The sequence below is a fragment of the Condylura cristata genome, unplaced genomic scaffold (genome assembly GCF_000260355.1).
Source record: "Condylura cristata isolate star-nosed mole 26May11 unplaced genomic scaffold, ConCri1.0 scaffold00011, whole genome shotgun sequence".
NCBI classification, from domain to species: Eukaryota; Metazoa; Chordata; class Mammalia; order Eulipotyphla; family Talpidae; genus Condylura; species Condylura cristata.
Genome location: NW_004567112.1, coordinates 40,545,103 through 40,572,660, shown reverse-complemented (window position 1 = coordinate 40,572,660; position 27,558 = coordinate 40,545,103). Strand labels below are relative to the sequence as shown.

The window sequence follows — 27,558 nt, the reverse complement described above, 5'->3', positions numbered from 1 at the left end:
ATAACAGACATGCACATGCCATATGCCTAAATACTAAACACTCTTAGGGTTAACATTTTCTGTGGTTTCTCTATACTTCACATTTCCTTCTTAAACAGATCTGAATTTTAGAAATTAAATTTTAAAAATCCTATCAGCACAATAACTTGATCTCTGCCAAGAAATACTCTCAAACACAATAGGAATTGATCTGATTCCAAGTTGGATAAATCTTCTTTAGTGTTTTCAGGCCACAAAAATGTCCTATTTCTCTCCCTCCATGAATCTAAATTATGACCATCAAGCAAGACCATCTCAAGTCCCATCTCTTCTCTATAGTCTTTAGAGATATTCTTTAATTCCTATTGTAGTCATATGCAGTACCACACAATTTATTCTGTCTCCTCTGCGTTAGCTTTGGTTTCTTGACTAGGTAACACATTCCTTATATACTAACACTATATCTCACCATTCTGTTTTCTTCCATCACTTCTAGTCCTGCCCCAATGCCACATGTTGAGTAAATATTTGAGCATAGACTAACAGATATCATGTTCTTCAGATATCATGACTGGCATCAAGAGTATGCATACCCTAAAAGCCATCAAGTATCTGAAGGATGTCACTCTTCATCATTACAATAATGGAGTTGGTAATTATGCCCAAATCATTGGGGCTAGGTTAAGGTTTGATTGCCTAAAAGAATGAATTATTAGTGCATATGCTTAAAAATCCATAAAGTAATGCTGAAGATTGAAGGGTATGACAGACAAGGAAGTTCTGAGAAGCTGTCAGTTTGGAGACAACAAAGGGAATATAGCAACTAAGTGTAATGAAGTATTCCAGCTTAGATTATGGAAGAGAAAAGGGACATCAGTTAAAAAATGATGAAATATGAATAAGGCCTATACTTTAGATCACAGGTTGACTAATTTTGTCCCACAGCCTAATCTGGTCCCTATTTTTTTTTCCAAAGATATATGTATTTATACATACAAGCACCCTGGGGTATAGGCCAGAGATGCAGGGGCGGTGAGAGGATTCACCAGAGAGAGAGTAGGAAGCAGAATAGGCAGATCAATGAAGTACACTGCTGAGGGGAGCAATGGGTGGGTCAGGAGAGGTCTGCCACACCATGTGGGTCAGCAACCTGGCCTGGGTCGAACTCATCTGTGGCTAGTTCATAGTGCTGTGTTTAACCTGTTGCACCACCAGAGAGGCCCCCACTGCCTGTTCTTTAGATGAAGATTTGCCCTGGTCATCATTTACATATTATCTAGCTTTCTCACAATGGCAGAACTAAACTGTAGTGACAGAGACCATAAATCCTGCAAGCTATAAACTATTTCTTATCTCAGGGCTAGCACCAGAGTTGGGCAAACAGGTTACCTAAGTTTATGGATCCTTTGTCCTCCACCCCTCAGGATTCTGCACTTTGGCAATCCTAAGACTTAGCACCCCCTTAAATTTTGAGTCCTAAGCCCACACTGCTTGTCTTACCCTTGCCTGATCATGTCTGTCTGGTCTGTTACCAAAAAATAGTTTGCTGGCCCCTGTTTAGTTAATACTATTATACCATATCAGTTTTCTGGTTTTGATCATTGTACCACCATTACATACGATGTTAATACTAAAAGAAGCTGTATAAAGTGTATACAGGAACTCTGTATTATTGCAACTGTTTTGAGAGTCAAAAGTTATTCCAGTAAGTGAAGCACAGAGAATTTTTAGGACAATGGAACTACTTTGTATGATACTGTAATAGTGGGTACTTGACATACACATTTGTCCAAACCCATAAAATGTATACTGTATAAATCTAAGTGTGAACCACAAGGTAAACTGTGGACTTTGGGGTGATTATGATGAGTCAATGCAGGTACAATAGTTTTAACAACTGGACCACTCTTGCTAAGAATGTTGACAAGGGGGAAAGCAACGCATGAGTGGGAAATCTGTATCGCCCACTCAATTTTGCTATAAATCTATAACTAAGAGTCTCTTAAAAATAATTTCAAAATAAAATATTTAAAAATAATGTCAACAACAGGATAAGGTAAGATAACAAAATTCCAAGTGCCCAATATTACTAAAAGGCCACAACACCTACTATGTATCAGACACTGCTCTAGACTCTTTATATATCATGTCTCATCTAATCCCCACAACAATTCTATAATGTGGGTGTTATCATCACTCCCATTTGCAGCTAGGAAACCAAGACACAGACAGTTAAATAATTTTGCTAAGATAACAGCTAATAAATAGCAGTCAAGATTTAAAACCAATGATCTGAAGTCATTAAGAAAGAGCCAGAGGCAGCTCTCTTGCCCACCTGTGACTATTCAGGTGCCACTCTTTTTCCTTCTCTTTTCCCAAATAAACCTGTCCTTTGAAAACATAAAACAGAAAAAAAAAAAAACTAGATTCTACTGTCTAAAAAATAAAGGAAACAGAGAACAAAAATAGGGAAGGAGGAAATATAATTGCTTCCATTGATCAAGTGTTTATGTAAATTTTGCATGAAATCTTAAACCTAGAAAGTCTTATCATTAAGACATCATAACCAAGTGTTAAAATATCAAATAAAACCCACACCAGAGATGATGTGTTTACATGCTGGCGTATCCATCAATAAGGACTTCAGAGGGCTTACAGTATGTGTCTTCGTGGAAAATCCAACATGGAGAAAAAAGACTGAAGGATTTGAAATCAAACTTTTGGTGTTTGTGAAATGGAACATGTGTTTTCTACTAAACAGCATGTAGATTTTCCTATGGGCTACATGCCACATATATAAAGTAGGAAATAAGTCTCACTGCTTATAATCACAACTGTACCTTCAGTTTGTGGAGAATGAATTCAAAAAAAGTCTGAGAAGGAAAAACTTAGAATTATTTTCCTAAAACCCCTAGTAAATATACAATACAATTTTCTTTGAATTTATTTCCAAGAAAAGATTTCAATTACAGAAATGTATACTAAAGCAAAAGCACTAAGTACGTGTGTGTCTCAGTTTGGTTTATCAGTAGAATCACAATATTAAGTTGTCAAGACAACACTTTCATTGTCCCTTGAATATGTTACAGTATACCTAGAGAAATATGACTACTATTGGTAACCACAAACAAAACTAAAACTGTAATAAATGAGCTGCTATAAACATTGTATATAAGCAATTGAATCATTTTATTAGGTTTGGTCAAAACTAAAGCTCCTTCTTGTAGACAACAGCATATCTATAAAAGACTGACAAATCGTCAAGAATGGGAATATAATGCAATCACAATGACTTTTGTCACTTAGCATGATAAAGATTTTTTAAAATCCTAACTGAAACTTACTACTTTAAATTATGTTCATTTGACTTTAAAGAGTTCTTCAAAAATTATTTGGCAGCAGTCTAACGTATGAATAGCATATATAACAAAAAAAAAAAGAAAAGAAATTTTCTCAATTAAGCAAATCACCACTAAAATAAACAAGAGCAACATATTATTCTAAAGGGAAAATATGCAACTAAAACATCATTATAACCTGTTTTGTGTGTGTTTTACTTCAGAGTATCAAATATAAATTTCTCTCTGAATATAAAAAGAGATTTTAACCTTTTGTGTTCCGTACTGCATCCTATTCTCAAAATAAAAGTACATTTTGTTACTAAATGTCAGTCTTATGAAACAAAGATAAATAGAAATGTATTTTGCATTATGTGTTTTTAATGTGTTAAAGATACTAGCTACACATACTTTTAATATTTGAATAATATAATCATGTATATTTTGTATTTATCTCAGCAAAATTTAAAATATGGAAAAACTGGAAATAAAGAGATTTAACAACAAGAGAGTGATCAACTGATTCAAATATTATGCAATCATAAAAATGTGTATGAATTAATTAAATTGTATATAAAGAGTGTTTAACAGGATGAAGAAATCCTTGTTATAATAATGTTAGTGGATAAAAGTAAGAATCAGCAAGTATATATAATATTATCCCAAACACGTCTTCAAAAAATATATACAGGAAGAAGACTGGAAGTTAATATACCACACATTAACATTTACTTTGGGAAGCAGAATTATAAATGAGTTTTCCATAATTAAAAAAATATATACAACCTATATATTTGGCAATGGAGAACTTTCAAAACATTATTCTATTATAGATCAAGTGAACAGCTAGAGTTCCACATGTTTTGTTTTAAAAGCCACCCTTTTAAGAAGTGATTTTTCTTTTAGGAAGTAAAAACCATTTGACATATTAACAAAAAAGAATTATTTCTTATTCATATAATCAACTGTTCATATAAAAATACATATTTTAATAAAATATTCCAAAGCAACTAATTGCTAGGAAATTACATTTCATCTTAGTTATAGCATAATATTTGTATAATATGAAACGGTGCCAATAGCAGTTAAAATAAAATTTCAAAAATGTATTTTAAGTATATTGTGAAATACAGTATAGGCCCTTGTGCCAGAACACACACATTTCAGTCAGAAACTTGCATAAAATTTTATTCAAACACTATTTAAATAAACACATACACATATTTATTCTCAATTTTCTCTGAACCGAAACTATTTTTTAAACATACAAGATTAATCTTCAGTCAGTGAGACTAAAACTTCAAATTTAAAACCTTAAATAAAATGTGTAAACACTGTTGTGAAAAAGAACAGTTTATCCACTGTCTTACCGAAGACAATTCATCGCATCCCAGTAAGGTGTAGTAATCTTCAGTATCTTCTGACCTGTAATTCAGTATTGCATCCATTGAGATTATTAGATCAGCTTTTCTTTCTCCTGAAACAAGAGGCACAATGCGTTTCAAATTAACAGGAAAAGCCCTTTTAAATCTGGTTTACAGCAGCACATTCCAAACAGCAGTAACAAGATTGGCTGGGCACAGTCTACACAGCATATGTCATCCCAGACCTTTGTAAGTGCTATGTTTCATTGGTTGTTTACAAAAGAGAAAGACTACACCACCTGCCTGACTGTTGCAGTGCTGTCTGGGATCTGTAGTTTGACTCTGGTAAGTGAAGCCTATGAACCATAAATCTTATGAGTTAACACAGATTGTTTTAGTCCCAATTAGCCATCTCTCCATCTCCTACTTATTTTTTTTCTTTTTATTTAAGAGATGAAGAAAATTTGAAGCAAAATAGTAAAATCTTAGGCTTTGTTCAATATGACTAGCAGGAATTTTTCTGTGTTGAAAAATTTTCATAACTTTTGAAACAGTTTTAAGACTATGAAATAAGTCAGATGGAGAAAAACAAGCACCTAATAATTTCATTTATAGAGATTCATGTAGAACAACTAAACAGATGCAAAATAAAACAAAAATTAACTTTTTAGATTATATGATCAATTAGTGATACCAGGAAAAAAGGGAGGGAAGGTAAACTGGGTAAAAAGGGTCAACTGAAGGACCGAATGGGACTTTTTTTTTTATAATAGTTTATTTTTACATCGTTTTGTGAGAATTGGACTTTTACGGGTGAGTTTAATGTGCTATCTATACACGTATATATTTTTAAGCATGCACACCTGAAACTTATATAATGTTATCATACAGTGTTATTTCCATTTTTAAAAGGAAACAGATAGCAACTTTTCATTCATTTCATATCATATCATAAGTGATAATTTATTCACTTGACAAATAATACTGAAAACCTATTTTGTGCCCAGCAGATTGTAGGAAAAGGTATGCTAAACAATCTCACTTCTTACAGAGCTTACATTCTGAATGGAGGAAGACAGACAAGAAACATCCCATAAAGTCATTTAAAATAATGATTTGTGCTATGAAGGAAATAAAATAGGACACGGAGAAGAAGCACTTTGCAATAACTACTGTCAGATTACTGTCACCTACCCTGGCACTCTGCAGACTCAGGAGTGTGTCTAATCTAGGTAAGTCCAGAAAGTTCATATTTCTGCTCCTAGTGGCCCTGGGAAGTAGAGGCCATATCTAGGATTTAGAGAAGAAGATGAGAGATCAGAGATACCTCATTTTAACATTAGCTCTTTAGCCTTAACTGTTTAAATGTTCCTATAAATTATAAACTTGGGGAAAAAAAGTTTTCAAGTCCACTTGTATACATCTTTTTAAAACTTTTTCTGAAGAGAAATAAAGCTCTAAGGAGCCACATTTTACTAATCCTTCATGATATATACACTCTTGCTATAAAGTCTATATGAAATTTGAAAATTAAATAAACTTAATTTTTTTGGAAATTTTTCTTTGATTACCACAAAGTCTTAACCAGGTATATCTGATAAATGGCCTTAAAATAATGACTTGACTGGTATGGTGCAAATAGCGGGGTCATTTCTAAAAAAATTGACATAGAATTACCATGTGGCTCAGCAAAGTTACTTCTGGTTATATGCCCAAAACAAGTATTCACTGCAGCATTATTCACAATAGCCAAAAAGTGGACGCAACCCACATGTTCACTGACAGGTGAATGAATAACAAAATGAGGCATGTACATATGATGGATTACTGTCTTAAAGGGAAGGAAGACACTAAGTGAAATAAGCTAATCACAAAAAAAAAAAAAAAATACTGGCCCTCCCTGGTGGCGCAGAGGGTTAAAGCACAGCACTAAGAAGCTTAAGCCACTTCCGCATGAGTTCGATTCCGGCCTGCCCCAGAGGTGACCACATGGCGTGGCAGACCTCTCCTCACGCGCCCGCTGCTCCCCTCAGCAGTGTACTTTGTCAATCTGCCTGTTCTGCTCCCCACTCTGTCTCTGGTGAATCCTCTCACCCTCCACATCTCTGGCCTGTACCCCAGTTCTGTATGAATAAATAAATAAATCTTTTTTAAAAAAAAAAAACTATATGATTCCACTAAAAGTCAAATTTGTAGAAACGGAAAAGAAAAAAAAAATAGAGGTTACCAAGGGTTGGGTAAGGGTTAAGGGAGTTCAATAGATCAAAATTTTTTGTTTTGTTTTGTTTTTAGATTTTATTTATTTTATAAATAAATAGAACATGGGTGTAAGCCAGAGGTGCTAGGAGTGGGAGGATGTACCAGAGACAGAGTGGGGAGCAGAACAGGCAGATCTACTGAAATACACTGCTGAGGGGAGCAGTGAGACAGGAGAAGTCTGCTGTGCCATGTGGGTCAGCTCCCTGGCCAGGGATGGAGCTCTTGCACAGTGGCTACTGATGCCTTCATAGTGCTGACATTTAACTCTTGTGCCACCCAAAGTTTCAGTTTGATCACGTCCTTGACGAAAAATACTTGCAGCAGTAGAACTTTGTAAGAGTAAAAGCACACCTTGAAAGGAAGTACCCAACCAGTCATGTTCTTATTTTCAAAACTAATACAAACTTGACATTCCTATTTTTAAATTAATTTTTACTTATATATAAATAAATTTGGGATTTCTTAAGAAGATATAGTATAAATTTGGGGGGTTTAAAGAAGATAGTGTTCTAAGGTTAATAAGTAAAAAGTGGAAGTTTTGCCTTACTCCTCCTCTGCCCAAAGAGAAACAGTATGAAAGAAGTAAGCTATTTCTCTTCTTATGTTTTTCTAGATTTTTATACTTCAGAACTTCTTTAAGTATAAAGAATTGTGCTGTTATATCTCCACTAAAGCCTTATCCAAACAATTGCAAAAAGGTAAGAATATATTAGATAAACATGAATAGCCACCTCAACTCTTAATTTCACCAATGAGACAAAAGAATAAAGATTTAGGGTCATATATGTGTACATGACATATGAATACACTGTGCAATATATTATATGTAAAATAGTCAACTGTCCACAAATAATACTCAAATTTCATTATATATAAAATGATCAAGTGATATTACTTATCTCTTAGATTTAGCTAGACCTACATATTTAAAATTATATCTTTAGGAAAACTATGAACTTAGTAATTAGTGCTTTTCTCCTAATGTATGAAAAGCTTGGTCAAGTTAGAGGTCATCTACCCTTTTTCCAAAAGGGTGGTTTTGGAAAAAAATTTGCCTTATATTTGAATATATATAATATTTTCTCAATCTGGAGATTCTACTCTAATCATTTGTAGGTTTTAAAACACTTGTTTAAGTGTTTTTCTTTTTAAGAAGTGTCTTGATTAGAAAAATATTTTAATGAATACTAATGACATTTGCAGGGCCTATTCAGACAAAGGTAATAATGCAAGATAAGCAGAAGATGTGAGAAAAATTGGGAGTGCCTCTTACTGTTTGTTTTCCCAAAGCTAACCTTCGAAATTGCTGAAACAACTCATGGAAGGATTTTTTTTTTCACACATTGTTGAATGTGTATAAATTGTACAATTTGTAAATTTGGTGGTGTTTACCAACTTTTATAAAACATGCCTCATAAACTGTATTATTCTGTCTACACGAATTTAGTTTACACCAAAATATGTTCAAGACGATCACTACAACAACAAGAATTACAAACAACCAAAATGTCCCTTGATGGGGTAAAGTAGGGAATAAATATAATATTTGTGGGATATAACTATTTTGTAGCCATTTAAAAAATAAAGTGCAAGTATGGAAAACTCCCTAGGATGAATTATCAAATGAAAAAGGGAGGTTGAGAAGAGTAATGTAGTATACATATTATTTGTGTACTTTTTAATAACACGTACATTTCCACTCAGTTTTTCCTCTAAAATGACGTCGCGAGTTTTCTTTCCAGAGGCGGGAACCGGGGAGGTACAGAAGGGAGACTTTTGGCTTCGGTTTATACCTTTCTGTATTGTTTGTATAAAATAGTCGTCCCGTCAGTTATTTTCTTTATGCTCATTAGAGCATAAAAGAGCAAATATAATTTTACTTAAATATGCTCACTGAAGAAAACCTTTAAAATATGCAGCAAAGTACATTGTAGAATTTTATAACAGTTAAAGCTTTTTGTGCCTCAAGACCTGACGTCTCAGGTGTTCTACCTCAGACACAGGAGGATCAGGAAAACCGCCCACTCTCGACTCCCACCCCTGGACTACAACTCCCACAAAACGCCGCGGGATGGTGGGGACCGGGAATGTCACCGCCACTTCCGGCTACCAGAAAGCCACCCCTCCGGAAGTGCATTTAAGAAGTTTTTTTTTTTACATCAAATACCCTCGTCTTTACAAGGGAATAAAGAAACAAAAACTCAAGTGCAAAATAAAAAGCCTGGAAAATAAGAGTTTAAAATCCCCAGCGCATAAGTTTAGCAATAAATACACGTTCTCCTCACGGCTCCCAGAGTCCTCTGAGGTGTCTCTTCCCTCCTCGCTTTTTCTTCGCGCCAAAGTTCCGCGCTACAAAATAACGTCACCTCTTTTCCCTGACAGAGCTAACAAATCCGTGCCCTTAAGGCGCAAAACCCAAGTTCTAGAGACTCCCTGCAGTCGTCAGTCCTGTAACAAAGGCCCGGCTCCCTGCTCGGTCTGGAATTCTGGACGCAGTTTTACTCGTGTGATAAAAAGCCTCCGTTCTCTTAATTCCTAGTGCCTCAGAAGTAACGGCTCCGATGTGCTTAAGATCCAGTGGGGGGAGACAACGGAGTCTGCCAGGATCTTAACCTCCCGAGGCTTTAGTCCCTCCATTTGTAAAATAGTTTGATAAAACCCCTCCTCGACTTCAAAAGCAAAAACGGCTTTGGAAATGTCATAGGGAATCATACTAAGTCAGACATAAAACAATTTTTATAAATTCTCTATAAGCTCTTGAAACGCTGCTTTGATGTTTTAATCAGTTGCAATATGAAATGCTAGTAGTCCTGTTATAGGGCACCCCAAATCTGTTCCAGGACAGGGGGAGAGGGACACCCCTGTAGCCCCAAAATCCTGCCTGCTCTAAGTGGGTTCTGCCATCCACCACAGCAGGACAAAACATATAAAACTTTAATGAAAAGGGACTTTAATACAGTGAATATACAATACGGAACACAAAGAATATAACTTCTAAATCAAACACCTGACATTACCCATCCCCTCGTGGGCAAAAGTCAACCCAAAAGGGACTGGCCCAAAGCAAGGCCTGAAAGCCGCCACAAGACTAAAGCACCTTCTGGCGGGGACCCATGGAAAAGGGTCAGAAATGGCCAGACAAATCTGAGAGGAAAAGAGCAACATCAAAATCAATATAAACACTGCCATAGTCACCTCCCTACAGGTATCTCACCCATATCTGCCTTAACCAGTCCAGCGTCAGGAAACAAGCCCAGTTTCTTCATCACATGCTTGCTGCTCCATGTGGCTTCCTCAGGTCTCCTTCTGACTCTCCATCCAGCTTCATTCACTTCTCTCTTCTTTTTCTCTGCTCAGCTCCACCCTCCTGCCCCTGGGTGGGGCAGGGAACCTGGAACTTCCCTTTTTCCTAGGGACCACCCTGTTACAGTCCCATTTTTAAAAAATATTGATAGTGGTGGGAGATGGGGTTGGGGGGAGCAGGGTAGTGGAGATGTCAAGATACTCCATGCTAGGTTTTGCTATGAACCTAAAACTGCCCTAAAATAAGTGTTTCCCATTCTTTTAAAATAGTAGTAACAATCAGAGTGATAATTAGCACTTTTACTGAGCTTCTACCAGTATTAATGCTAGGATATAATCCTGTCTGACTCTTAAAGCCTATGGTGATGAAAATGATAAAATGCTACATTAAATCTGTAAATGTACTTGTCTGGATGTTAGGAAGCCCAATACCTTGCCAGCTCTCCGCTGGTTCCTTCTTGAGCCACATTTGATTGTGAAGGAAGATGCCAGATTAAGAACACAAAAATCACCCAGTGCTCTGGTTAAGGTACAACTTCTGCTTCAGGTTGTCCAGGCGAGATCTGAGATCCTGCATTTCTAACACACACACCCCGTAACAGTGAAGTTCCTCTTGATCTAGGGGCCACACTTGGAATAGCAAAGGCTAGGATAACCTCTAAGTTCCTTTCACACTTTTTTTTTTAAAGATTTATTTATTTATTCATACAGAACTGGGGTACAGGCCAGAGATGCGGAGAGTGAGAGGCTTCACCAGAGACAGAATGGGGAGCAGAACAGGCAGATCGAGAAAGTACACTGCTGAGGAGAGCAGCGGGCGGGTCAGGAGAGGTCTGCCATGTCATGTGGATCTTCTCTGGGGCAGGCGGGAATCGAACTCATGAGGAAGTGGCTTTAGCTTCTCAGTGATGTGCTTTAACCCGCTGCGCCACCAGGGAGGGCCCATCCTTTCACACTTTTAGCCACTCTCCATTTGATCATTCTTTCCCTCCTCTTAAGGAAACATTAGAAGTTCTATGAAGAGGAGTGACTGAAGATTCCTTTCTGAATTTAAAAAGGACAAAGGAAAGAACTATTTAAGCATGATTATGTCTCTGGAAGGATACACAAGAAGTTGCTTTCAGGGAGGAAGACTAGTTGGCCCAAGTACTGGAATGTACATGTTCCTCTTTTGAATTTTTACAGTGTGTGTAATCTCTTTTAGAAAATTCAAAACAATCATAGAAAAGTGATTAATATGCCATCTGTTAGGAAAGAAAAAAGTTGCCAAGGTAATAGTTTGGGTCTTCTATCCCTAGAACAGGGTTAATTTGAGGACTGAAAAGTAACAAAAATCAAGGTGGTCTCTGATAATGTCAGTCACTTTTCATCCTATTCAAGAAGTGCAAAAGACTGGATGGTAGGGGGTGGGGGGATGAAAGTGAGTCTTTGGGTAAGAAAACTAAATAGAAGGGTGAGTTGTACAAGAGGGGAGAAAGGTAGCTTTTCCAGATGAAGACAAGGCAGGAAAAAGAGTAGACTTAAGCAGAGCCTCTGAAATGATTTATTTACTTGTAAGGGCCCTCCCTGCTGGCACAGCAGGTTAAGACACAGCACTGCAAGCCAGCTGCAGCCGCTTCAGTGCAAGTTCAATCTCCTGGCCCGGAGATGACCCACATGGCACAGCAGTTCTCTCCTGACCCGCCCACTGCTCCCATACAGAACTGGGGTACAGGCCAGAGGGGCAGGGAGGTAAGAAGATGCACCAGAGATAGAGTGAGAAACAGAACAGGCAGATAGGCAGATCCATGGAGTATACTGCTGAGGGGAACAGAGGGTGGGACAGGAGAGGTCTGCTGGGCCATGTGGCTCACGTCTGGGGCCAGGAATTGAATTTGCACTGAAGTGGCTGCAACCAGCTTGCAATGCTACATCCTAATCCCAACAGGGAAGGCCACCTGAAATATTTAAACCATGCAGTTATAAGACAACCTTGCTGGTGTGTTTTCCTCATGTTCTAATTTTAAAACCTTTTAAAACCTAGACTTCATGATACACAGCAGGTAACCACAACAATCAGTGTAGTGATTTTTTTGGATTTTGGCAATCCACAATCCACAATTCCATGATTTCAGGAATTCAAACGCCTGGGTCTTCAGAGTTCTATTAAAGATCCTTCAGTTCTCAGCATTAGCACTACCTCAAGTTTGCCACTAGAGGGACTAGAACCAAAGAAATCATCAGCTTCTAGCTAAGATACTCATTTTCCTTAACACTCAACATCTAGTGTAACAATTTTTTTCTCAGAAGCATATTTCTTATCTCCAGCTCCCACCCACAAATAGCAACTTAACAGGGTTAATAAGATTCATGTGTATCCTTCCAGATAGTTTCAGCTTATATAGAGACATGTTATATTTTATTTAAACCCGTATTTATTCCTTAGTTATCACTTTTTGTTCCTCTCCTACCATTTTTTGACAGTTATGTGAACTATACTTCGTATCTTCAAACTTGCCAAATTTGTTCCAACATCAATACGTTTGCATTTACTACCTTATCTTCCTTCCTCCAATCATGTGTCAGTCACAACTCAATTTGTCATTTCCTTGGAGAGGCATTTTGCCAACACTGAACCAGGTAACCATCAATCCAAATCATTCCCCATCATGTATTTTCCTTTAATCTATCACTGCTTGAAATTACCTTGTTTATATGTTTGCCTACCTGCTCTCTACTAAAATGTAATCTCCATGAAAGCACGACCCTTGACTGCCTTATTTACTTCCACATAATCAGTATCCAGAACATCAAGATTTAACAATGTTAGTTAAACAAGTGCTGTAAAAATTGGTTTTTCACTCACTTGATCTTACAAATTGTACTTTTATTTTTTGTGGATAGGCTGACTTATACTTTTATTTCAGTCATTTCTAATTTTTTCAATTTAATATTCTTTAGGTTACACATTTACATGGCACAAAAATAAAGCAATATAAAAAGGTATTCAGTGAAAACTCTCACATCCACTTCTACCTCTCATTTGCACCACTTATATTCATGTATTGTATATCTTTCCCTCCCTCCTCCATTTTAAAAGGACAGGTTTATTAGGAAAGAGAAAAAGAAAGGCAACTACATAGTCACAGGAGGGCATGAGTTGCCTACTGTGTATCATTCTTTATGCAACTACATACACGTTTTTACTTTCTTACCCTTTTGCACAGAGCAGCACAGAATATGTACAGTCATTCTTTTAACAGATGCATGATATTCTTAATTTATATATAGTTTGTTTTACCCAATTCTCTACTGATGGAGTTTTGGTTGTTTTTTTTGTTGTTGTTAAGATTTATTTATGCATACAGAACTGTGGTACAGGCCAGAGGTGCAGAGTCAGTGAGAAGATTCAACAGAGACAAAGTGGGGAGCAGAACAGTCAGATCTACTGAAATTCAGTTCTGAAGGGGGCATCGGGCAAGACAGGAGAGGTCTGCTGTGTCATGTGGATCACCTCGGGGGCTGAGAATCGAACTCCCACTGAAGTGGTTGGGGATGGGGAGAGCTTGCAGTGCTGCTTCCTAACCGGATGGGCCACCAGGGAGGGCCCAATTTCAACTTTTATAACTGTAAACAATGTTGCAATAATTATTTTCTGACTTGATAAGTGGCAATATAGTAAGTTCTTTGAAGTGGAATGACTAAATTGAAAGGTGTGTGTATATACTGAACCACGAAAGTTTTTAGTTTATATTCCCAACAACAGTATCGAGTACAGACTTTCCCACAATTCTACCCATGACAGGTATTATACACTTGAAAGTATTTGCCAATCTGATAGATAAAGAATGGTTGCTCATTGTCTTTTTATTTTTCTAATTATGAACACCATTTTATATTTAAAAAATAGCTTTATTAGTAAATAATGCATTTACTATAAAATTTACCCACTTAAGCCATGACCATAGTTCTAAGATGTGCAACCATCACCACATTCACCTCTGTAACATTTGAATAATCTCAAAAGAACCCTATCCTTTAGCCATCACTCACTCATCACCCCCCTACTGCTCCAACACTAAGAAACTACTAATCTGCTTGCTGCCCCACTACTAAAATGTAATTTCCATGCTAACAGGAGCCTCCTGGATTTGCCTTTTTGGGACACTGCACATATGTGGAGTAATACAATATATGGTTTGTGTAAATGGCTTCTTTCATCTAGTGTAATGTCTTGACGATTCATCCGTTTTATAAGCATATACTGGAACTTTATTCCCATTTTATGGCTAAATAATATTCCATACATTTTTTTTATCAATTGTCAGTTGGACATTTGTATTGTCCTCACCATACTTTTTTTAATAACAAAGAATTTTAGACCTTATAAAGACCTTAGAAGTATGATGAGATGCACCCAGCAAAAAGTCTCCTTGATTACTACAACTAAAGAGTCAGTTCTGGCAGATAAAGCATCAAACTAGGAACTACAACACTAAAAATAACCTAAGTTAAAACAGAAGGGTTCTCTGCATAATTTTTTATAATTATCTTTCTTTTCAGCCTTAATTTCTGTATAAGCACAGGCTGCCATAACAAAATACCATATACTGGTTAGCTTAAACAACAGGAATTTTATTTCTCACGTTTTTTTTTAAATATTACATAAGGTTTTCTTTTATTTAAAAGATCATGCACAAAATAACATATCCTTAGATTTACTTTCTGTCATATAGCTGAATGTGTTGTGTTTGGAATTCCGTTCTTAAATTTAAAAGTCAACTAGAGTGCCCAGTTTAGATGAATTTGTTTTGTTCTTAATCTTTCCCACATTGGGAAGCCAATTTCCCAAAATGGGAAGCCAGCCATTTGGGTTCTTTGGTGAGGGACTTGCTCCTGGCCTGCAAATGGCCACCTTCTCATTGTCCTCACATAACTGGGAGATGGAGCTATAGTCTGTCTCTTTTTCTTTTTTGAGGTAACGCTGGTTTACAACACCTTACTTACATAATTTCAGGGAACAGGTTCATACTCTTCATATGTATGTTACATACTTCCCCTACCATCCAAGCATCCATGGCCCTTTTCTCTAAGGCACTGAACCCCTCCCTATTTGCTCTCCTCCCATCTCCTCCAGCTGCCTCATTTCTACAGTCATATTGCCAGGGTTTGTTTTGGTTTAGTTTTGTCACTGCCATTGCTGGTTTTTTTCTTCTTCTTCTTCCATACATATTCCACATTATGAGTGAAGGCACCCTGTATGTCTTTTTTCCCTTCCGACTTACTTTTACTTCACTAATGTAATCCCTTCAAGATTCATCCATGTTGTTACAAATGACACGTTGTCTTTTAGAGCTGTGTAGTATTCCATTGTATGTATATACCACATCTTAATTTACTCCTCTGTCAATTTACATTTACATTGTTTCCATAACTTATTGTAAATAGTGTTGCAGTGAAAACCAGAGTGTGTATATCTCTTCAAATTAGTGATTTTTCATTCTTCAGGTGGATACCTAGGAGTTTCTGGATCATCTGGTAAATATATTTTTAGTATCTTGAGAAACTCAATACTGTTTCCCACAGGGACTGGACCAGTCTACACTCTTATCTACAAATACTGTACCAAATTTCAACATTTGTAGTTACTGCTCTTTTTGACAAAGGCTATTCTTATGATAGTGGTTTTTTGACTTACATTTCCCTGATGATAAGTGATGTTGAACATTTTTTCAGTTGCCTATTGGCCATCTTCTTCAGAGAAAGAATTATAGTGTCTCTTCCTTTTAGAAGAAATCTTATAAGGGCACTAATCCTATCTTGGGGACTATATCTGCATGTAAATCTAATTATCTCTCAAAGGACCACCTCTAAATACCATCATAATGTATGTTAAGCGGAGCTGGAAGGAGATGGAGGAAATGTGTTTGAATTTTTTAGAGAAATGTTTATCAACTAATTTAAAACAACTGTGCTCTATAATTAAAAAAAGGGGGGGAGGGGCCTCTCTGGTGGCCTAGGGGTTAAGTCTCAGCACCACCAACACCCTACTGTGGTGGCCTGAATTCTATCCCAGCCAGGGAGCTAACCCATAAATGGAGCAGCAGACCTCTCCTGTCTGGCCTATTGCTCCGCTCAGCAGTATACTTCAGTAAACCTGCCTATCTACTCCCCGCTCTATCTCTGCTGAATCTTGTCAACCCCTGCACCTCTGGCCTACACCCCATTCTTCTCTGCAAAAATCAATAAATAAAAATCTCTTTTAAAAAAAAGGAGAGGGGAGGGCCCTCCCTGGTGGCGCAGCGGGTTAAAGCACAGCACTGAGAATCTGAAGCCACTTCCGCATAAGTTCGATTCCCGCCTGCCCGGAGGAGACCACATGGCGAGCCAGACCTCTCCTGACCCGCCCGCTGCTCCCCTCAGCAGTGTACTTCGTCGATCTGCCTGTTCTGCTCCCCACTCTGTCTCTGGTGAAGCCTCTCACCGCCCCTGAGCCTCTGGCCTGTACCCCAGTTCTGTATGCACAAATAAATAAATAAATCTTAAAAAAAAAAAAAAAAGGAGAGGGGAAGGCACCAACTAATCAACTAAGGAATATATCGAATATCAATTATGCCCTTGCCATAGTTTTTATCACAGTTCTTCGGTTCTAATCACAAATTAAATCAAGTAGTTTGACTTATAAATAGTTTACTAAATAAGGACATTTAAATGCAATAAGCATTTACCTGGAAGATAGGCCATGAAGTAAGAGAGAAGGGGGAACCACCAGCTATGCTTAGTAGATGTCTTAGAATCATATACACTATATATAGTATATAGTGTTTCTCAACACTGGGATTTTGGATGATACTGGATTAGGACTGTCTCACATAACATTTAACATTAAAGCTCTGAACCTATAAGTGCTAAAGTTTTTCCAGTCATTTGACTAGAAAACTCCCCCATGTATTTCCAAAGTGCTACATGGAAGTAGGGCACTGCTGATTAAATCTTCCCATGCAACTCCTGCATTTAAAAAATGAGGAAACAGGTTCCAAGAAGTCACTGAGACAGTTGCTTTCACTTTTTCCCAAGTGTCCTGCCCACTGTTGTATATAATACTTCACCCTTATAGTAACTCAGGATTAAAAGAAGAGCAGTTCTCCATTAGAATCCTTCCATTACTTACCCATAGCTTTCTCGTCTTTCTTCACTACCTCTTTTTGCAAAATGGTAGGTTCAAGAGTCAAATTAAACCATCTCATCCATTTATTTTAACAAATTTATTGGATATACATGTTTCAGGCTGTGGGCTAGAACTAGAAATACAGTGCAAATAAAACAAATATGGCCCAATCCTCATGGAGATTAACAATTTTGAAGTAGAAAAAATACATATAAATATATAATTACTAATTGTGATAGTGAGAGAAATGAAAAGAACATAAGGGTAACCTAACTTAGAATTGGAGTACCAGGGAATGCCTGTGAGATGAAGTCGCATTTGAGATAATGCCTGAAGGTAAGCAGGAGTTAAGGACTGTTGAGCAAAAATGCCAGGCAGGAAGGAACCAGGAAAGACTGACCTTAGAAAGTCACACTGAGCACAAGGCATGGCAGAGAGACAATACTGAGGATTAAGAGGATGCAGGACCTTGCTAGCCACAAGAGCCTGAATTGCTTTCTGAGAATTATACAAGTCAGGAGACTGGCTGCCAAAGAGGAAAGGACTGGCTGTATGGGGCACAAAAAAACTTCCCAGGGTACTTGAAATGTCCTATATCTTTTGACTGGTTATTAAGGTATGCTGATCCAAAACCTAAATTAATATCTGTACATTTCACTATATGTCCATTTTACCTCAATTTAAGAATAAGGGTCACTCTGGCCCCAAATACTTAAGTGAAATTCAGAGTTTAAATTCCATAAAATTGAGGTTATAGAAACTGTATTTTCAATGTGAGGTTCAGATTAAATTATAGAATTTCCCAGCCCTCAAGGTACTACAAAGTTCATTTAAAACTACTGAAAAAAAAAAAGGGAAAAGAAGCCAACTAGTAAAGAAAAATATTTTTATATCATTCCTGTGGAATATATGCTCTAAATATTACTACATCTACCCTAACATGTTATCTACCTTTGAGTTCTTTTAGCATACTAAGTCAAATTTAAAGTGGTCTTCAGGGACCACACTAACTGAGCAGCTTTAAAAAGACTGATGCCTGGGCAGCTGTCTAGCCCACCTCTTCCCTTTGCAAAGCAGCAGGGGCAGCTCTGTTTCCAATTCTGCCTCACTGGTGGTGCAGGGGTTGGTCTCAGTTTATCAAGCTATCACCAGCCACTGCAGCACGAGTTTGATCTGGGCCAGGGAGCTGACCCACAGAGCACAACAGACTTCTGTCTTGCCCACTGCTCCCCTAGCAGCATTATTTCAGTGGCTCCACCTGTTCTGCTCCTACTCTGCCTCTGGTGAATCTTCTCGCCCTCCCACACACACACCTCTGGCCTATACTCCAGTTCTTGTATGCAAGAACTTGTATCCTTAAAAAAGATTGACCACTTCTCTATGCAAGCGCCTCTTTTAACAAACCTTTCCCTTTCAGGGGCAGTTCCTTCTACCTACTTTTATCTATTCAAGCATCCTTTACTTCCCTTCCCTTTTTTTTAATAATTCTTCCTTTTGGGGCATAAAAATTACTGATGCCTGGATCCCACCTGTAAAGATTACAATGTAAATAGTTTGGATGTGGCCTGAGCATCAAGGTTTTAAAAATTTCCCAGAAAGAAGTCAAGGTTGGAAACTAATACCTGCTCAATTCCACCCAGATTGCATTTTTCTTTAAAATGATTCCCTTCAAAGGTTCACTGTGCAATTTTTTAAGATTTATTTATTTATGCATATAAGAACTGGGATACAGCCTGTCAAAAACACAGGCTCTAAAATCTTCCACTGCTTTTATAGGAAAATTTAAAGTGGACCTTTAAAATCCTACCTTTAAATTTTAATACCTTTCCAATCCTAAGGGCACAGCCTGACTTTTCTGTGCCGCATTCTATAGGCAATGTCCTGAGTTTGCTTTTGCATGTTTTCTGCTAGACCTTCCAGCTCACTTGGCTAAAGTTTTGTCTCCTGTGTCCTGTTGTTTATGGTCTGAGAAGGAAAAGGATTAAGAGGGAAGGACACCATTCCTCCCTGCTCACCCCCCACCCCCACCCCATGCTCTGAATACTTGACAGGAGAGTGCAAATCCTAATTTAAGGGGGGCTGTATCGAGCAATTATATTCCATTCCAGCCTCAAGCAAAGCAAAACTTCCTCTTTTCCTCCAGTTTTTTTCTTTTTCTTTTAAGGTATATTAATTTTTGCTCCCCAATCCAAAGTCTCCCTCAACTTATTCAGGATTTTCTGAAACTATCTCATTTCTACTATATATATGGTGTGCAATACTGATTTGCTGTACACCTACCACATGCCAGGCAACATCCCCAAATAACTGATGTTTAATTTTCAGAATAAAGTGTTCTCCTCAAAGCACATTTAATTCTACCCCATTACTTTTCTTCCTTAGACAGTGAGATATATTCTTTGAAAATTTGGAAGTATAAAATGATTCAATCCATGGATATAAAAATACAAGTAAATGTATTTTTGAATGTATAAACATAGAAATAATGAAAGTCAAGAGTTACATGCTTTCGAAGATGGAAATCTGAGTCCACTGCAAATACTGTTACTACTTGAGCTGATTAGCAAAAACATTTCCCTGCCATCATTAGTACAAATTAGTCTTCAAAAATATGATGTGAAAACTCAAGAAGTACAGATGGGGCCTTTCCTGGTTGCGCTACAGGTTGAAGCGCAGCACTGCAAGTTGCAGCTGCTTCAGTTAAGAGTTCGATCTGGGGCCCCAGAGGTGGATCCACTTGACACAGCAGACCTCTCCAGTATCGCCCACTGCTCTCCTCAGCAGCATACTCTTGTCAATCTGCTTGCTCTGTCTCTGATGAATCCTTTCACTGCCTCTGCACCTCTGACTTATACCCCAGTTCTGTATGCATAGATAATTAATACATCTGTTAAAAAAAATAAAAAAAGAAGTACAGATGTTGTTTAAGACAATCCAGGCTTATGTGAGAGTATTCTATGAATGTATTTCTCCATTTCCACTGCAGGTTCCCAAAACTCAGGAACTCCTCTTCTCAGTATTCCTCCAGCCTCACTCCCCACCCCTCCCACCCCGGCATTAAGCACAGAACTTTTGCACTAGATAGGTGTACAACAAATCTCTATTGAATTTACAATGATTTAAGGAAAATGCTTCAATTCACTAGTAATCTGCTTCTGGGAAGTAACGGGCTGGTAAAAGACAGCCTGCAGGAAATACAAAATGGGGAATTAGGAAGTAAGAATTTGATTGCATCCAGGTAGAGGGAGACTATTTCTAGCAGACTGTAGGACCAATGTGTGCCCACTGGAAGACCCTCTTCTACTAAGATATCATAACTACTACCACACCCAGTGCTTAGGGCTGGGAGGGCAGAAGGGAAAAAATATAGGAAGACATGGTCACTGACCAGGAAGAACCCATATTCTAGGGCCAAGGTATTGGAAGACTTTCCAGGGGATTTATAGATGCACAGAATTCTAAGAAACTCTGTTCCTGGACCTTCAACGGTACCCTTTTGTAGCTTAACTCAGGCTTTCTTCATATCCCTTCAAAATGGCATTTTTTCCACTTGACAAAGAAAAATTACACTGAACATTACTACAATATAGCAATGTCCCAAGTGTGAACACTTCTATTAGTGAGAACTTGAGAATTTGAATTCTAAGGATGTCAATCACACAATTAGAAATGACCTCTTCCTTAGTCAAAATGCCGAAGGTACTCCTTAGCTTCCTGCCTTCCCCACACTTAAATGTATTTCTGTTAAAGGTGCATCACTGATTCAGAAATGGGGTACATCTGCTTTGCTGGGACATTCCAAAATCAGCATTAGCAATGCGAAAGCTGGCAATTCTTACTTAACAACCTCTCTTCTTTTATCCCTTGTCTGGTGCTAAGAAAGCACTGTTCCCAAAGGAAAGTAAAAGAAAAGCAAAGATAATGTCAGTAGAAATATTGAAAGGCCTTAAAATAGTTTTTATTAAGAATTTATTTTGCAAATTCTCTTCATCTATTATAACACTAATCCCTGGGATGTGTCACTAGCTGGGAAGCAAACACAATTGAAAACTGAGGCAGAACAGCATAGTAAGGCTGATTCTCTTAAATGCAACTCCAAAGTTTCTTGGATTATCAAAATTTTCAGAAGCTTTTGATTCTGGATTAAAACCATAAATAAATATTTTACATAACTTCCTTTAGATTCTGTATGGATTATTTTAAATAATATGGTAATAACATGCTTTATGAAATCGTGTCAAAAACATTTATTCCCTTACTACAGACTGTGTTAGTTTTCTGTGCTACATAAAAGGTTAACATAAACCATGAGTTTAACAGCTCTAAACAATATACATTTATTACCATAGTTTCCACTGGTCAGGAGTCCTGGCAAAATTTAACTGAATCCACTTATTCAGGATCTTACAGGCTTAAGTCAAAGTATGGTCTGCAGGTTCCATCATCGCAGTTCTTTTCCTTATCCATACTCAATGGTTGTCAGTACTTAGAGGGTCTGTTACCAAACTGAGGTCCTGGCTTTCTTGTGAGGTGTCAGTTGGATTCCACTATGTTCCTAGTGGCTAGGCAGTTCCTTGCCTAGAGGCCCTGGACAAGCACTTCAGGACATGGAAGACTTCTTCAAGTCTTCAGAATGTAACCAATCAGGGGATGACTATCTTATCTTATTCACAGGCGTTCCCAGGAGGGTATAACAGGATGTGTACTCCAGGAGGCAGAATCAATAGGAGGTGTATAACTTAGAACTCAGTCCGGCACACCAACTTCACCTTATTTTCCCTTTTACCTACCATTATATTACTGTTTCCTTTTGCTAAATACATAGAGAAAATGTAAAGGTGATATCCAGAAAATTTAATGGAATAATTTCAGGAATTAAAATAAGAATTAAAAGAATCATTTCATGATTCTTATTTAACTATTACTCAAAAACAATTATCAAAGATCAATATGCACACATGCATTTGCTTGGAAGACCACTTTTACCATACCTCTAATTTTATAAGTAACATATTTTAGTTATGCATTATATTGCATTATTGTAAATTAGGTAATAAAAGCCATAGAGGCTTAGGATGTTTTATCACTTGCAATAAAAAAGATTATTTTTTATTAGAATAAAGTTGATTTAACCTGCTTTGACTGGTTTTAGTGATATGATATATAACCTTATAAAATTTCTTTTTTTTGAACAAATTTCTACTTTTGAATCTATATGACTTGAACCTCCAAAGTCAGGGGAAATATCTTGTTCCAGAAAGTAATGTGCTTCTAGGCTAGGATTTTGACTGCCTAGGAATTTAGCCAGTTACCTAGAGGTGCTATTAACCTTTATGGTAATTTTCCTTCCATGAGAAAATGGTGACTGTGATTTTTAATTATCTACTTTATTTCTTTTCTTTGCCACTGTTCTCATGAATTCAAGTCATAGTTTATTAATTTGCTAATTTAGTATATCTGAAATATAACTATCTTAAATTTTCATTAGAATTGCAACAGATGCTATATTTTAAAATTCTATCTACCATAAGTTTTCTCAAGTATATTCCAATATTTATTGAATGGCTTCTATATAAGTGATAAGTGATATACTTCCCAAGTTCTATGTAGTCAGAAGTATATATTTTTGTCTTCGTTTATATTCCACTATGTATTACATTCCCCAATATGTAATAGATACTTAATAGTATTGAATTAAATGATCAATTAAAGGCTAAAATCCTTAAAAGATTATCACCAAATAGGTGATAAAGAGCATAAAAAGCTATTACAATGCTCAATGTATAAAGTAATCAGCTAATATCATCTACCAGCTTCTATGGGAATAGAAATATTGAAAAATAAAAAAGTGAATATTTCAGGGTAGCACTAATATACTAACGCAGATTTCTCAATTCTCCAAGAGCTAGTTCAATGATTATAGCATACTTTGCTTGCATTTAAAAGGTTTTGCTGTTTCTTTGAACTTGAGCCAATACCGTCTTTGAAAATTAACAAGGTTGCAGGGTCCTCCCTGGTGGTGCAACCGGTTAAAGCACAGCACTATGAAATTATCACAGCCACTGTAGCACGAGTTCGAGCCCCAGGAGGTGACCCACCTGGCGCGGCAGACCTCTCCTGACCCACCTGCTGCTCCCCTTAGCAGTGTACTTTGTCGATCTGCCTGTTCTGCTTCCCACTCTGTCTCTGGTGAATCCTCTCACACCCAGCACCTCTGACTGTACCCCAGTTCTGTATACATAAATAAGCAAAATCCTTTTTTTAAAAAAAAAAAGAAAGAAAGAAAATTCACAAGGCTGGTACAATGTTTCTGCCCCAGTTGTTCTTCAGAGGTCTACTAGGTATGGAATCTTATTAATCTGAAGTTAGCCTGTTAGCTCTAGAGAAATCTATCCCGCATGAAAGTCAGGCAATACATCATTAAGTTATAGAGATTATTTTGATCTATACCATTATCTTTCAGATATGCAGTAGTATTTAGATTAAGTAAATACTGTTCCAAGAGCTTCCCAGTATTAGAAATTGATTGCCATATAAGAGATTATCCATCTTGATTTTCTCAGTTTGGTTTCATTTTTGTCCTTTGACGAATAGCATTAAAACTTGACTTAAGTCATACAGTTTAAGTGATGAGGGACTTTGCAATTCAATTTAAAAAAATGTATTGAGTTTTTGTGCTCTATGATAGGTATTAGGTGAAAAACTGAGAGCACATTGAAAAGAAGTGGTCACTGACCTTACAGAGTAAAATGGGGTTATACCTGGTCACATTCTTATGATATTTCAGGTACTAATTTTAAAATTCTACTGAGACATTAAATTATTTACATAAATTTTAGTAGTAATGATTCAATGTATATGTATATATATATACATATCATACGTATAGCTATTGCAAAATAATTACCAAAAGTCTAGTTAACATCCATCACTAAACTTAGTTCCAATTTTTTTCCTTGTGATAAGGACTTTATTGAGTGTATGATAAGGACTTTTTAAGGTCTACTCTCTTAACAACCTTCAAATACATACAGTATTATTAACTATAGTCACCATGCTGCACATTACATCCCTAGAACTTATTTAAAAGTTGCTGCTTACAGTAACTTATTTTACACGATATATGGTAAGTCTTGGCCTCCCTGGTGATGCAGGAGTTAAAGTCTCAGCGTTACCACGCTATCACCAGCCATTGCAGCCAGGGAGCTAACCCACAAATGAACAGCAGACCTTTACTGATTCTCCTCTGCTCCCCTCAGCAGTGTATTTCTGTAGATCCAACTGTTCTGATCCCACTCTGTCTCTAATGAACCCTATCACCTCTAGCCTACAGCCTATTTCTTGTAAGCCTTTAAAAAAATAGTAATCGATAAGTCTTGCTAGACTTACAGAATGAGAAAGTGAATGACTCTAACAATTAAAGAAGAAATACTTTTGAAAGTCAGGTAGTTTCAAGTTATTTGCTTCCAGAAATCAAAGGAACTAATCAAACTGTCTTTAATGAGATTATTAAAAAATAGTTTTAAAAATAGAAGACTGGCCCTCCCTGGTGGCGCAGCGGGTTAGAGTGCAGCACTGAGAATCTGAAGCCACTTCCGCATGAGTTCGATTCCCGCCTGCAGCCTGCCCCGGAGGAGACCACATGGCGAGCCAGACCTCTCCTGACCCGCCCGCTGCTCCCCTCAGCAGTGTACTTCGTCAATCTGCCTGTTCTGCTCCCCACTCTGTCTCTGGTGAAGCCTCTCACCGTCCCTGAGCCTCTGGCCTGTACCCCAGTTCTGTATGAATAAATAAATAAATCTTTAAAAAAAAAAAAAATAGAAGACTGTGCTTTTGACATATAACCAGGAAGTTTTTAAAATTGGTAAACAACTATATAACGGATACAAATCACAAGACAAAATCACAATTTATAGTTATGTATAATGTGAATGTTTTTTTCAGAACTAAAGATTCAGAACCTGTTTTATTTAGTAATAACTACTATTATAAGCAGAAATTTTATTGATCAAATTTAAATCCATCATTAAAATGTATACTTCTGATAAAAATTTATTTTCTTCTTATTTATCAGAAGTAATGTTATTTTGGTAAGTTGTACCATACTAATAACCATAGCATTAGCTCAATCTAAAACTTTTAACGTTCAGAGAAGTTTTTTTCAACTAAATATATTTATAATACAGAAGTATGATGTTATCAAGAAAAGATTTTTTTAAAGACTTATGGTACCAGAAGGTGAGTAAGCCCATCATACCCTATCTTTCCCTATGATCATAAACTTAAAACTTTGAAAAAATGTAAAAAGTACTACATGAGAAGGAAAAAAATTAGTAGTAGGCTAACTGGCGAGGGGGGAAAAAAGGTGAAGAAGGACATACATAAGACTGAGGTTTCCATAGTTTCCTCTTTTTATTTCCTAGCTTTGACCCAAAGGAATCATAATGTGTAAGTGCAAGTGGCACAAGCATCAAAAACACCCAGAGAAATCCTATTAAGATATTCACAAATTCACATTATATATATGTATGTATCTTTTAAAACTCACACAACTCAATAGAAAAAGTAATCTACTTATAAAATGAGCAGCATATCTAAATGGGCATTTTTCCAGTGACAACTTGCAGATAGCCAACAGGTACATGAAAAAATGTTCACTGAATCCTTATTAATCATCAGTGAGATGTAAATCAAAACCACATCACACCTGTTAGAATAGCAGTCATTAGAAAAAAATGAAAGATTACAAGTGTTGGTGAAGAGGTAGAGAAAAAGAAGCCCTTTTTTCACTGTTAGTGGGAATATAAATTGGTGTAGTCACTATACATAGTAGTTCCTCAAAAAAGTTAAAAACAGAACCAATAATTCTACTTCTGTAAATACATCTGAAGGAAACAAAATTACTACACCCCAAAATATATACATCTAAGGTTCATTGAAACATTACTTACAATAGTCAAGACATGGAAACAACTTGTAGTGTCCATTAACTGATGAATCAATGAAGAAAATTTGATCTTATATACACCGTGGAATATTATTCAGTCATAAAAAGAGGGAAGTCCTCCATCTGTGAAAACATAGATGGAATTTGAAGACATTGTGCTAAGTGAAAAAGTTAGACAAATACTGTAAAATCTCACTTGTAAGTTGGACTCTAAAGAAAAAAAAACACATCTATGCAGAAAACAAATTGCTAGTTGCCTGTGACTAAGATGGGGGCAGGGGGAGGTGGAGAGGGAATGGACAAACTGGATAAAAGTGGTCACAATGTATGAACTTCTAGATGGAAAAATATGTAAGTCAATAACACTCTATTACATACTTAAAGGTTGCAGAAGAGAAATCTTAAAAGTTTCCAATGCGTTAGAAACAAAAGCGTTACAATGTGTGGTGATGGGTAACTAAATTTATTATGTTAATCATTTCACAACATATACATATATCAAGTCACACAACTCACACAACTCAATAGTTTTAGGTGTATTATGCCATACACCTAAAACTAATACAATGTTATATGCCAATTTTATCACAATTTAAAGAAACAAAGCAACCCAACATAAGGAACAAGACTGTTAAATTAGTCTACATTAAAATGAATATTTGTTTTCAAAAGAAACTGTTAAAGGAGTAGATCTATTAGGTAGAAGGCTTATAGGAAACTTAATAAAGTTACTGAGAGCATATCCAGCTGACAAACTGACTACACAGCTAGATTACATCTTGGTGTTGGTCACTGATTTCTATTTTCCCTTAACTCCATTCGGTCACCTTAAAAGATAAATTTCCCAGATTCCTTTTGAGTAACCACATAAATGATTTTTAGGCAACTGTATGTGAAGAAGTAGTAGTATCATTTCCACACTGCTCATAAAGAGTTTAACAGATATTACTCTCCTTTGCCTATCCAGTTGCAGAACCATTAAGATAGAAGGAACAGGGTCTCTTGATCTCTTTTCAACTGAAAGCTGACCCAAAGTATCATCTAGCTAAGAACAAACATGTTAGATTATTGTAAAGAAGCAAATTTTTGTTACATTTAGCCATTGACAATTTTGGATTATGTGTGGTAAGTGTTAATCAGCCCTAACACAATTATCACAATGGTTCTTTAATGTTTTTTTCCTCAGTTATGTCTTAAGGGGTTCTACGGTGAAAATGTAGG

General features: G+C 36.8%; 1 protein-coding gene across 1 annotated transcript in view; it reads right to left on the bottom strand.

Moving 5' to 3' along the window:
• DNAJC12 (DnaJ (Hsp40) homolog, subfamily C, member 12) overlaps positions 1–27,558 on the bottom strand; it is a 46,454-nt gene that overhangs the window by 15,804 nt on the left and 3,092 nt on the right. The window contains exons 3-5 of the mRNA XM_004680851.2: positions 26,342–26,460; positions 5,876–5,971; positions 4,688–4,794 (exon numbers count right to left, since the gene is read on the bottom strand). Of these exons, the coding sequence (XP_004680908.1) occupies positions 4,688–4,765 (78 nt within the window). The 5' untranslated portion in view covers positions 4,766–4,794; positions 5,876–5,971; positions 26,342–26,460. The remainder of the gene's footprint in view (positions 1–4,687; positions 4,795–5,875; positions 5,972–26,341; positions 26,461–27,558) is intronic.